This window comes from Salvia miltiorrhiza, chromosome 7 (assembly GCF_028751815.1).
Source record: "Salvia miltiorrhiza cultivar Shanhuang (shh) chromosome 7, IMPLAD_Smil_shh, whole genome shotgun sequence".
NCBI lineage: Eukaryota > Viridiplantae > Streptophyta > Magnoliopsida > Lamiales > Lamiaceae > Salvia > Salvia miltiorrhiza.
In genome coordinates this window covers 2,956,748-2,970,397 of record NC_080393.1, presented here as the reverse complement: position 1 = coordinate 2,970,397, position 13,650 = coordinate 2,956,748, and the positions used below count along the sequence as shown (strand labels likewise).

General features: G+C 35.6%; 2 protein-coding genes across 3 annotated transcripts; both read left to right on the top strand.

Moving 5' to 3' along the window:
- The first annotated feature begins 1,616 nt into the window (after positions 1 to 1,616).
- LOC130991622 (putative FBD-associated F-box protein At5g22720) lies at positions 1,617 to 9,666 on the top strand. 2 transcript variants are annotated; one of them, XM_057915930.1, is made up of 2 exons: positions 1,617 to 1,843; positions 8,150 to 9,666. In XM_057915930.1, exons 1-2 carry the CDS (start codon positions 1,808 to 1,810, stop codon positions 9,368 to 9,370), a joined length of 1,257 nt encoding a protein of 418 aa, XP_057771913.1. In that variant the 5' UTR covers positions 1,617 to 1,807; the 3' UTR covers positions 9,371 to 9,666. The 2 variants fall into 2 exon arrangements, with proteins under 2 accessions (XP_057771913.1, XP_057771914.1); XM_057915931.1 differs by lacking the exon at positions 1,617 to 1,843 and adding an exon at positions 7,120 to 7,168.
- Positions 2,097 to 3,588, top strand: LOC130991621 (uncharacterized). The gene has a single exon (XM_057915929.1). It carries the CDS (start codon positions 2,115 to 2,117, stop codon positions 3,492 to 3,494), a length of 1,380 nt encoding a protein of 459 aa, XP_057771912.1. The 5' UTR covers positions 2,097 to 2,114; the 3' UTR covers positions 3,495 to 3,588.
- Positions 9,667 to 13,650: the final 3,984 nt, after the last annotated feature.

Below are 13,650 nucleotides of genomic sequence, written 5' to 3'. Positions count from 1 at the left end.
AATTAATCTTAATCGGAACTTTTGCTTTGTGCAAATTTCAATTAAATCAGAAGATGATGTATTGTGGAGCTAATTTTTAAGGTAATGTGCAAAATGCAAATTCGGTGAAACTTCGTGTATTTCCAGTCATTAACCCATTATAATATTAATTTTAATGAATTACACGAATTCAAAACAAAATTATTGTATCCTTATCAAGTCGACACAATAAGGACACGATAAAACTTGACGCTAAATCATCAATTTTATGCGATTTTGTATCATGATTTCTTGTCGTATCTAAAATTACCAGCTCTAGTTGTTTGAATGGGTCTGCTAGCTAAATATACAAATATTGATGGAGGTTGACGAAATAAATAGTATATTTTATCTTTTTCTTTATTTTTTTGTGTTATTGGTAAATTTGACTAATAAGGGTGTGTTCTTTGTACGTTTATTATGGGAAAAGAAGGAAAAAGAAAAGATGGAAATTTTTTATCACATTTATTTATAGTAAAAATTAGGCAAAAAATAAGGGTTGCATAATTTAAGTTAAGTTAATCAAATCTCCTAATTGTACTAATTAAAATCTGCCTGATTACAAGGAAGCTTCTTGAAAAAAATGAGAAATAAAACAAAAATGTAATTTAAATTAAAAAATGAAAATAAAATTTATTTAATTTTTTTTTGCATTAAAAAAAACAAAAATGTAATTTAAATTTATATATTCAATTAATTAAAAATCATTTAAAAAAATAAAATAAAAAAGGATTAAAATACAAAGCTTACATATCTAATCACTTTTCTAATTTATTACCTACACACTTAAAAAACTAATTTCCAATTCCTTAAATCTCATGCCGAAAATAAATGACTCAAGATTCGTGAGACGGAGGGAGTATTTCATTTAAATAATACTCTCTCCGTGCACGAAATGTTGTCATAAGGATGGGAGACACGAGCTTTAAGAAAAAACGTATTGTGTTATTTATTGAGTGGAGAAATGAGCCCACAAATAAATAAAAGCAGAAAAATTTAATTAAGTTAATGTGTGAAGAATGAGGCCCCAAATGAATAAAAGAGACTCACACATTATAAATAAAAATAAATTAGAACAACTTTTTTGTGGACGGATCAAAATGACAAATTATGATAATATTTTTATGGGTAGAGGGAGTAATATCAATTTTAACGGATTACACGAATCCGACATAAAATTATCGTATTCTTATTCAGTCGACATGATAAGGACACGACTTGACACTAATTCATTAATTTTATGTGATTTTGTATCATATTTTTATGTTGTGTTTAAAATTACCCTGTTTAGTTGTTTAGATGGGTTGAACCAAATATACAAACAATTGATGGAGGTTGATGAATAAAATGTACTTTATCTTTTTTCTTCTTCTTTTTTTTTTTGCTCGATTATTGATAAAATTTGTTTAATAAAAAAATATTAATTGTATTCATAATTAAAAAAGTTTTATACTAAAAATTTTACTAAGGTTATTATGAATAAATAGCTGTAAATTATAAAAATTAGATAGTCTAAAAATACTCAAATAAATAAATAAATCCATATATTTCAAAGATGCACTGAATCTAAATAAATATATTCCATATATTTCAAAGATACACCAACTCAAAGAAATCATTCCATCGATAGTCTCTAGTTTTCCTATTTCTCTTCCAACGCCTCTTTCTCTTCCACTACGGCACTACCCTCTATTTTCCTCTCAACATAGCTCTTTCAAGTTTACAAGGTTGTTATGAAGATTTTGATGCTTGATTAATCACTCACATGGCAGATCTACGTACAGATTAAATGCTTGGTTGGATTCGGATAATTCTTCTCGAAAAGGTTAGTCATTTGACCCCAAATAATTGTTTTGCTTATTTATGCATTCTAGTTGGAGTCACCTAAAAGGATTTGCTTCTTAGCACCATATATTGACTGATTGATTTTCTTCATATATGTAAATTTTCCTAATTGAATACCATGGTCTTTTCCTGCCTATATATATGTTTGAAAGTTGATAGATTTATTTCTTTGTATTTGTGCTTGATTTTGGTTATGTTGCTACTGCTTTGTATTTCTTAGTTAAGATCAATACTTGCAGTCGTGTCTTGATATGGAAAAGTGCAAGAGAATCGAAACTCGATTGCTGCCGGAAGCCATGATTCAGCAGATACAGTCTTTTTTGAGTGAAAAAGAAGCTGCTCGAACCACTCTTGTCTCCAAATCATGGTACAACGCGTGGCTAACTCGTCCCGTGCTCGTGCTCGTGCTCAGAAATCTCCATCGGAAATCATCGGCGGCCGAGTGCTCGAACTTAGCAATGAAGGCCATGCGAAGGTATCATGACGCGAACTTGAAGATCGAGAGTTTGAGTCTCAAAATGCGAGGATGTAGAAACAGCTCTGAACCTCTTGCCCGCAAATTGATCGCGGATGCCATGAAACTGGGAGCTACTGATCTCAAACTCGAATTCTTCCCTTCCGGATTCGCGCTGCCGGCGGAGGTGCTCGGATCTGAAACCCTCCGCCGATTATCTGTAAGTGGGTGCCAAATTGATGGAAACGTCAACTGCTCGATGCTCAAATCACTCAGCTTGGACAGCGTGCTTTTTAAAAGAGAGGATGATATGCTTAGAATCATAACTTCCTGCTGCAATTCCATCGAGGAACTGTCGCTTTCAAATTCTCCCATTGTTAATTACATAACTGAATTGAGATGGCAGAATCTACACGAGTTTCATAAACTTAAGCGATTGTATCTTGAGAGGGTGACTGTTCGTAACTCCTTCACCTACTTGGAATCTCAATGCCCTTGCTTGGAGGATCTGAGCCTTGTTCACTGCTACAACACTGGGATACATATCACGAGCTCTTCACTCAAACGCATAAGCATTGTACAGCTCCGTGCATGGGGACTCTTGTTAAAGTTTGAAGTTCCGAAGCTTGCTGTATTTAGCTATTCAGGCATTGGCATACCGTTGCTTTCTATCAAAGCAAGGGAGGGATGGGAGTCTCATATATATATGAAGTGCTATCACAATGAGACCTACTTCTCATGGTACCGAGATTTGCACAGGTTGTTGACTCATCTGAATCCATCAAGAAGCAACCTCACTATAGATATGGTTGGGTCACGGGCTCATATCGTGAATGATATTCGTGGTGTAGCCATACCTGTAGCAGTGGAGAATTTGAGGGTTGAGACAAAATATGATGCAGGTTGCATTCTGCGTTGTCTATTTCGTATATGTCGCCCCAAGTTGGTAACCCATTGCTTGCTTGATAGTGAATGTTGGAAATCAGACGAACTCTCCCTTAAAAGCCTCTGTGAGAAACTCGTGGGTCCGAAGAGGGGTCGGAGAATATTTGATCTCGATGAGGGGAAAATGGAAGTATACGATGAAGATGAAGCAGAATGGCGGCCTCTTCTACTGCAAGATGCACTAACAACTCCTCCAATGGGACGTAATGTTCGTCTCCACTTGAAGTGGTGATCACTGATCATTAATGAGTTCGTTTCTCTGTGCTTTGAACTATGTATTTTGTTATATGGATTCCTGAATCTGTATGTATTATGTTATGGGTGGTGATGACCACTTCGGATCCTCTGTACCACTTTTGTGTGCCACAATCAAAACTACGTAGTTTTGATGCCATTCATAATAAAACACAAAAATAGAGATATATATGCACAGCTGACTCATGGGCTCGGCTTCACGCAGCAAAATCAAATCTCTCTCTCTTCCCCTGCGAAGAGCAAATCTTCTTGTTTATCTTTTGAAAAATTTCAATCCTCTACCGTAAAATCAGGAATTCGCTGCTGCAAAATCATCTATGGATATCTATGAAAAACTTTTCCCTTACTGCAATATTATCTTTTTCACAAGGCCATAAAAGTTGTAGTTCTTTATGTTAAAAGTTAAAGCTTGGTTCATGGTATTGAGTATTTTCTATTCGCATGCCATCATATGGAAGAAGAAGATGTGGAAGGGTTGATGTTTTCTTCATTTGTCTTTACTAGCAACACACCACAGGCAATCGAAGCCTCGAGAATACACGATTCTCTTACAGAACTTTCATCGAGCAGTTGGCGTTCATCGGAAGAGAAGAACTGTGTGAATAGAAGCATCAGTGAACAATTAAGAAATTTTGATGTTGAATAGAATCGTGACTGTGGGATTCACGAAAAGTTTGAGTCCAGAGAATAGAGGGAGGACTAAAGATTTCCTTACGAACCGATGCAGTTTTCAAAAAGAAAAAAAAAAGATGGATAAACAAGAAGATTTGCTCTTTGCAGGGAAAGAGAGAGAGATTTGATTTTGCTGCGTGAAGCCGAGCCGATGAGTCGGACTGTGCATATATATCTCTATTTTTGTGTTTTATTATGAATGGTATCAAAACTACGTAGTTTTGATTGTGACACACAAAAGTGGTACAGAGGATCCGAAGTGGGTGACGACTGATGACAGAGACTTCTAGTCCGTTTGTTGTTCCAAGTATTTTGTTATCCTATATATTTGAAGTACTTTGTTATATGTATTCTTTAATCTACACTCTTGTAGCGTGTTAATTCTATACATATGGCTCATATATATTTATTTGAATTAATAATATGAAATGAGAATAACGAATAAAAATATATGACTAAATTAATGTAACAAACGAATAGCTATTCTCATCTTAGTTCGAATTTTGAAGAGGGCGGAATTATTGATTTAAATTCGAATTATGGAGTGGATAAAAATTTTCATCTCATTAATTGATTTATTGATTTATTTGTTATTATTATTCTCACGAAAGATATTGCAACTCTCTCTCTCTCTATATATATTGGCGTTTGTTGTTTCAATTGTGTAAGCGTGAATTAAAACAAGAAAATTTCGTCGAATTTGCTTTCGGCAAAATGTTATAAGAGGAGATGCAATTGTTATAAATTAGAGAAAAGAAAAGTAGAAGAATATTAGTACAGTATAAGCTAGAGAATGAACTACCACTACAAGAAAACACGCGTATAATGATCGGAAATTAATGATTGAAATTTTCGATCGCTAATATTTTTATTTTTATTTTTTGGAGTTATTTATTTTTTATTTTTTTATTTTATTTAATTTTTCGTTTATATACATATAAATATTTAAGTATTTTTAAATTATGTTTAATTAATTTTTTTATTTTATTCTAATTTTTAAATTATTCAGAATATTTTAAATTTTAACATCGAATGGATATTTAACTTGATTTATTGTTTTAAACTAATAAATTATTAGATTTAATAAATTTTTAGATTTATTATTTTCAAATTATTAGATTTATTATTATTAGATTTATTATTTTAGATATTATTTTCCATGTTATTTGATTTATTATTTTCAAATTATTAGATTTATTATTTGATAAGAACATAAATTGATAAGACTTGACACTAATTCATTAATTTTATGTGATTCATCGATAGCTGTTTACTTTTCTCGATTATTGATAAAATTTGATTAATAAAAAATTATTAAGAGTATTCATAATTAAAAAAAAGTTTTATATTAAAAATATTATTAAGGTTATTAGGAGCAAATAACTGTAAATTATAAAAATTAAATAGTCCGAACATACTAAAAAAAATAAAAAATGAATCCATATATTTGAAAGATACACTGAATCTAAAAAAAAGATATATTATATAAAAAAAATACTAATATCAAGGGATTTCTTATTTTTTGAAAGGGAAAATTGCACCTAAATACACAAACTTTGCCGAAAATCCATATTTGACGCGAAGTTAGGAATTTACATTTTAATACACCAATTTGAGAAGTTGTTCAATTTTGACATATTTTTCAATTCCGGCGACCGGCATTCTGACGTGAACGCCGGAATGCCACATCATCACCACGTCACACACACACACACACTCCACTCTCTCTCTCTCACACCCCACTCTCTCTCTCTCTCTATACACGTCACCTTCCCCCCCGTCCCCCCGTCGGACCCTCCCCCTCCCCAGAACCGCATCGCACCGCCGAGCCCAGCCTCCCGCCGTCAGCCACTTCCCCCTCCCCAGAACCGCGTCGCACCGCACTGCCGCCGTCGAGCCCCACAGGGCCTCAGCCGCAAACCCTCCCTCCCCCCGTCGGACCCTCCCCCTCCCCAGAACCGCGTCGCACCGCACTGCCGCCGTCGAGCCCCACAGGGCCTCAGCCGCAAACCCTCCCTCCCCCCGTCGGACCCTCCCCCTCCCCAGAACCGCGCCGCCACTTCCCCCACCACCCGCAGCCCAAAATCGACTCCGCTCTCTCTGACCTCCGACATCAACAGCAGATCCTCGCTGCCTCCGTGCCTGTACTCCCTCGATCCTGAGTCACGCCGCCGCCGCCGCCGCTCACGGCCAAGCACAGACCCTAGATCTGCAAATCTGTGCAAACCAAAAAAAACGATGATGGTGGAGATTTGGTGACGGTGGATATGGCGTTTTTGGTGGTTATGGTGGAGGTGAGGGAAAACGGTGGTGGTGGGAAATCCGGTTGGTTTGGTTGGTGGAGATGGCGGGTGCGCCGCGGTTCTGGGGAGGGGGAAGTGGCTGACGGCGGGAGGGAGGGCTTGGCGGCGGTGGTGCGACGCGGTTCTGGGGAGGGGGAGGGTCCGACGGGGGGGAGGGGGGAGGTGACGTGTAGAGAGTGAGAGAGAGTGGGTGTGTGACGTGGCTGCGACACTGGCATTCCGGCGTCCACGTCAGAATGCCGGTCGCCGGAATTGAAAAATGTGTCAAAATTGAACAACTTCTTAAATTGGTGTATTAAAATGTAAATTTCTAACTTCGCGTCAAATATGGATTTTCGACAAAGTTTGTGTATTTAGGTGCAATTTTCCCTTTTTGAAACCAATGATTAGGTAGAATTAATGAAAGATATGTTTTCCATGGAGAGCCACAACATAAGACGACGCCAACTCAAGTAATCATCCCACATCGATAGGATACCTCTAAATTATAGCTCTAGTTTTCCTATTTCCCTTCCAACGCCTCTTTCTTCCACTACGGCACTACCCTCTATTTTCCTCTCAACATATATAGCTGTTGCAACTTTACAAGGTTGTTATGAAGATTTTGATGATTGATTAATTTCTTTTATCTACTGATTGAATGCTTGGTTGAATTCGGATATTTCTTCTCGAAAAGGTCAGTCATTTGACCCCAAATAATTATTTTGCTTATTTATGCATTCTACTTAGGGATGTCTCTGACTCGAAACTCGTGGGATGGCCCGATTAACCCACTATCCGAGAGGGTTAGGGTTGAATATTTTCAACTAGATAAAAGTTACAACCCGATTACTCATAACCGAATAGCCCGGCACCCGATAGGGTCGGCCCGACTAACCCGATGGGCTATTATTGAATATTTAGATATAAAAATAAAAAAGACAAAATATTATATAGTCTCATTATTTCACTTTGAGATGCTTTGATTCTATGAATTCAAACTATTGTTGGATATTTTATTGTTTTTTCGTTAGCAAAGTTGAACATTTAATTGTTACCAACTTATTTTATATATTATGTAATCTTGAAGTTTTTTTCAATATCTTATATTTTTGCATTTCATATTTCCTATATAATTTATATCTTTGATTTCTATGTATATTTGATGTTTTTTTCAATATCTTATATTTTTGCATTTCATGTTTGCTATATAATTTATATCTTTTTATGTATATTTTATACATTATACATTAGATCATTAAAAATAACAAAATAAAAATGATTATTTTATTTTTACGCATTTAAGCCGACTAGCCCGATGGGCTGGCCCGAAACCCGAACGTTTAGGGTTAGGGTTGAAAATTTATAACTCGACAAAATCTCCAGCCTGATTAGCCCGCACCCGATTATCCCGAAACCCGATAGGGCTAGCCCGAAACCTGGTGGGCTAGCCCGATTGACATCCCTAATTCTACTTGGCATCACCTTAAAGGATTTGCTTCTTAGCACCATTGACTCATTGATTTTCTTCATATATGTAAATTTTCCTAATTGAATACCATGGTCTTTTCCTGCCTATATATGTTTGAAAGTTGATAGATTTAATTCTTGTATTTGTGCTTGATTTTGGTTATGTTGCTGCTGATTTGTATTTATAAGTTAAGATTAATACTTGCAGTCGTCTCTTGATATGGAAAAGTGCAAGCGAATGGAAATCCGATTGCCGGAAGCTATGATTCACCTAATACAGTCTTTCTTAAGTGAAGAAGAAGCTGCTCGAACAACTCTAATCTCCAAATCATGGTACAATGCTTGGTTAACTCGCCCCGTGCTTGTGCTCAGACATTTCCACCGGAGATCGGCCGAGTTCTCGGAATTTGCAGTGAAGACTTTGCGAAGGTATCAGGATTCCAACTTGAAGATCGAGAGTTTGAGGCTAAAAATGCCACGATGTACAATTACCGATTGTACCGTTGAGCCTCTTGCCCGCAGATTGATCGTGGATGCAATGAAAATGGGAGCTACTGATCTTAATCTCGAATTTATCCCTCCCACATTCGTTCCTACCATGTGGATGCCCACAATCGTTATGCCGCAGGAGGTGCTCGGATCTGAAACCCTCCTCCGACTATCTCTATGTGGGTGCGAAATTGATGGAAACGTCAACTGCTCGATGCTCAAATCACTCAGCTTGGACAGAGTGCATTTGAAAAGTGCTGATTTGCTTGAAAGTATAACTTCCTGCTGCAATTCCATCGAGGAGCTGTCACTTTCAAATTCTTATGATATTTCTAATAATATTTCTAATTATAGAACACTATTGAGTGGGAAGAATATACACGAGCTTCATAAGCTCAAGCGATTGTATCTTGAGATGGTGATTGTTTGTAACTCCTTCTTCGACAACTTGGAATCTCGGTTCCCTTGCTTGGAGGATATGAGCCTCGTTCTCTGCTCCTGCCCCCCCACACTTTTGACGAGCTCTTCACTCAAACGGATAAGCATGGTGCAGTGCCTTGCATCGAGAATCGAATTCGAAGTTCCGAATCTTGCTATATTTAGCTATTCAGCAGACAAGCATGTACTGTCGTCCATCATTTCTATTTCTATCAAAGCAAGGGATGAATGGGAGTCTCATATATCCATGGAGTGCCATCACTTTCGGATCTCGTCGTCATGGTACCGAGATTTGCACAAGCTGTTGACTCAGCTGAGTTCATCAAGAATCAATCTCGCTATAAATATTGGGTCTGGTAGCGTGAGTGATATACTTGGTGCTGTGGCCAAACCTGTAGCAGTAGAGAATTTGAGGGTTGAGGCAGAATATGTTGTAGGTCGTATTATACGTTGTCTATATCGGTATATGTCGCCCCAAGTTGGTAACTCTTTGCTGGCTTAATAGTGAAGGTTGGATCCGAAGAGGAACTGATGGGTCCCTTAAAAGTCTCTGCGAGAAACTGATGGGTCCGAAGAGGAATCGGAATATGTTTAAGGTGTTTGATCTCAAGGAAGGGAAAGTGGAAGTATACGAGGAGGATGCAGCAGAATGGCGGCCTCTTCTACTGCAAGATGCACTAAGAGCTCCACCATTGGGACGTAAGGTTCGTTTCCACTTGAAGTGGTGATCACTGATCATCGGCTCCTCTTTGGTTTTTTATGTGTTGCATTGATTTATTATAGATTTGATCAATTTATTTGTTACTCCCTCCGTCCCACTCCAAATGTCCCCTTACTTTTTGGCACGGAGATTAAGAAATGAGTATAAAGTAGATAAAGTGGGTATAAAGTAGATAAAGTGGGTTGGTGGAAATTGTTTAAATATTAAGTATAGAGAGAGAGTGTATTGCCAAATAAGGTATGAGACATTTGGAGTGGGACACCCTATTATGGAAAGTGGGACATTTGAAGTGGGACGGAGGGAGTATTAGTATTCCCATGAAAGATATTACTCTCATTAGATTGCAACTCTCTCTCTATATATATATATTGGCGTTTGAACAAGAAAATTTCGAGAAAATTTGCTGTTTTTGGCTGTATCCTTTGAATTTTGTGGGTAAAGCCGTGTGAAACGAGAAAATTTCGACGGATTTAATTTGCTTTCGGCAAAATGTTATAAGAGGAGATACAATTGTTATAAATTAGAGAAAAGAAAAGAAGAAGAATATTATAAGCTAGAGAATGAACTACAAGGGTGTGTTTGTTTTGAACATGAATACACATGATCTACACAACCACAACACAAAAATGATAGCAATATGATTTGAATCGTATTGACACGACAAAAAAATGATAACAATATAATTTGAATCATGCATGTTAACATGTCACAAAAATAATAAGATACAGTAAAAACCTAACTAAACACGATCTAATAATAATACGACAAAAATAAAAATTAAAACAAATATGCAAATACTTGCATGCGACTCGTCTCCACTACAAAAAAATCGTTGATTACCGACGGCGAAATGCCGTCGGTAACAAAAGACGGCCGCCGGTAAATAGTGTTACCGGCGGCGTTACCGGCGGCAACTCGCCGTCGCTAAACGGTTCGTCGGCAACGCCATTACCGACGGCGATCGGCCGCCGCCGGCAATTAACGGCGGCGAAGCCGCCGGCATTTCCGCCGTTAAATACCGCCGTTGAACGGCGGAGACTTGCCGGAAAATTACCGACGGCGTTTGCCGTCGGTAATTAGCGGCGGCGAGATCACCGTCGGTAATTTCCACCGGACGGTGGTGGCGCACACGCCGGGGTTGTTCACGATATTACCGAGGGCAAAATGCCGTCGGTAATTACCGACGGCATTACCGACGGCATTTGCCCTAGGTAATATTTTTTAATTTTATTTATTTTATTTATTTATTTATTTTATTGTATATCCACAATTTATTTCGGTATTTATACAGTATTGCATAATTTAGACGAACTTCCCAGTCGGTCACCCATCTTAGTTGTGCTCTAAGTCAAGCACGCTTAACCTTGAAGTTCTTTTCGAATGGTCACCAGTACAGAACACTCGTATTATTGATATATATAGTATCAATTAATTCATTTAAAGTCTACTTCAATATACAATATCATATATATTCATAACCTTAGAATATGTCGAGATGATATACAAAAAATGTTGTTAATTACGGATTGGGCTCGTTTCCGTTCTTATTTTTATGTCGGAAAAATATTTATTAATTAATTTATTATTAATTTTTGAATTTTTGAATTTTTTTTTTTTTTTTATCAATCTAGTTTATACACCATTCATAACCTTAGTGTTGATTGATGAGTGAATCACTAATCAAATTAACATTCTTAAGTTATAATTATAAGTTACTTACTAAGAATCTTGAATTCTTAGTAATAATATTAGATTAGTGATGATTGATGAGTGAATCACTAATCAAATTAACATTCTTAAGTTATAATTATAAGATTCTTACTAAGAATCTTGAATTCTTAGTAATAATCTTGGATTAGTGATGATTGATGAGTAAATCACTAATCAAATTAACATTCTTAAGTTATAATTATAAGATTCTTACTAAGAATCTTGAATTCTTAGTAATAATCTTGGATTAGTGATGATTGATGAGTGAATCACTAATCAAATTATCATTCTTAAGTTATAATTATAAGATTCTTACTAAGAATCTTGAATTCTTAGTAATAATCTTGGATTAGTGATGATTGATGAGTGAATCACTAATCAAATTATCATTCTTAAGTTATAATTATAAGATTCTTACTAAGAATCTTGAATTCTTAGTAATAATATTGGATTAGTGATGATTGATGAGTGAATCACTAATCAAATTAACATTCTTAAGTTATAATTATAAGATTCTTACTAAGAATCTTGAATGCTTAGTAATAATATTGGATTAGTGATGATTGATGAGTGAATCACTAATCAAATTAACATTCTTAAGTTATAATTATAAGATTCTTACTAAGAATCTTGAATTCTTAGTAATAATATTAGATTAGTGTTGATTGATGAGTGAATCACTAATCAAATTAACATTATTAAGTTATAATTATAAGTTTCTTACTAATAATCTTGAATGCTTAGTAATAATATTGGATTAGTGATGATTGATGAGTGAATCACTAATCAAATTAACATTCTTAAGTTATAATTATAAGATTCTTACTAAGAATCTTGAATTCTTAGTAATAATTTTGGATTAGTGATGATTGATGAGTGAATCACTAATCAAATTAACATTATTAAGTTATAATTATAAGATTCTTACTAAGAATCTTGAATTCTTAGTAATAATCTTAGATTAGTAATAATCAATGTTTAAATTTTCACTTTTATTTCAATATATATTTGATTTGAATGTTTTTGTATTTTTATCTTTGATCAATTTATTAGATGATAAATGAAAAAAAATTTTAAAAAAAATGAAAAAAAAATAAAAAATAAAAAAAAAATAAAAAAAAAATTTAAAAAAAATTTAAAAAAAATTAAAATAAAATAAAATTAATTACCGACGGCAAATGCCGTCGGTAATTAGCATTTGCCGTCGGTAATTAGCGGCGAAAAAATGCCGTCGGTAACGTTGGCCGGACGGCGGTTGTGCTATCGCCTGATGTCACCGGCGGTGGCGATTAGCGGCGGCCGATTGCCGCCGGTAAATACCGACGGCAAATGCCGTCGGTAATAAATAATATATATGTATATTAATATATATTTAAATTAGCGACGGCGTAACCGCCGCTAATTAGCGGCGGCCGTTTTGCCGTCGGTAATTCGCCGGTAATAGTCAAAAGGCGGGTCGCCGTTTTTGCCGCCGCCGTGCCGTCGGTAATTGCCGGCGGCGGCGCCGCCGTCGGTAGTTTTCGTCGCTATTTGCGCGTTTTTTTGTAGTGCTCATCTAGGAGTCCAGTCGCGTAAAATAGTGTATATACGACTCGTCTCATATAGGAGTCCAGTCGCGTAAAATAGCGTATATATTTTTGTATTCAGAGATTAAAATAAAAGGCGACGTTGTAGCACAATGACAACAGTGTATGTCTTAATTCTTCTATACCATAGATGTGGGTTCGATGTATGTCTTAATTCTTCTATACCATGGATGTGGGTTCGAATTTCATTGGATACATTAACAAAAGTGCTACGACAGCACCAACTCTTACTCAACTAAGCCACGATGGTGCTACCCTATAGTGGTGTCACATGTGTGTCACATCAACAACTATCTTCTTTTTTAATTACTTCATCCGTCTCATGAAGCATGACTCAGTTCTTTTCGGCACGATAATTAAAAAATTGATATTTTGTGTTTTAGTGTGGTATGTGAAAAAGTTAAAAGTTGAATAAAAGGTAATTTTTTTTGCCATTTTTAGAAACATGTCAAGCTTCCTGGGACAAGCCAAAAAGGAAACTGAGTCATGCTTCGTGGGACGGAGGGAGTATCTTATATTTATCCACTATAGCACTACGTACCTCATATTTAATTATTTATGGACCTCACTATTATTATTATTATTCCTAGCTATATATATATATATGCATTTTAATTTTTGTATTATAGTTTACTTCAATAAAATTAATATAATTACATGAATAAATTAATTTTTTAATAAAATATAATTTAAAACTAATATAGTTATGCTAAAAAAATTTAAAATTCTAATGCACATATAATAGAAAAATTTAAAACTAATATA

Coding starts and splice junctions, on each gene's coding strand:
- LOC130991622 (XM_057915930.1), top strand. CDS start 1,808: ATGCTTGGTTGGATTCGGATAATTCTTCTCGAAAAG. Junction 1,844..8,149: donor GGATAATTCTTCTCGAAAAG/GTTAGTCATTTG, acceptor TAATACTTGCAG/TCGTCTCTTGATATGGAAAA.
- LOC130991621 (XM_057915929.1), top strand. CDS start 2,115: ATGGAAAAGTGCAAGAGAATCGAAACTCGATTGCTGCCGGAAGCCATG.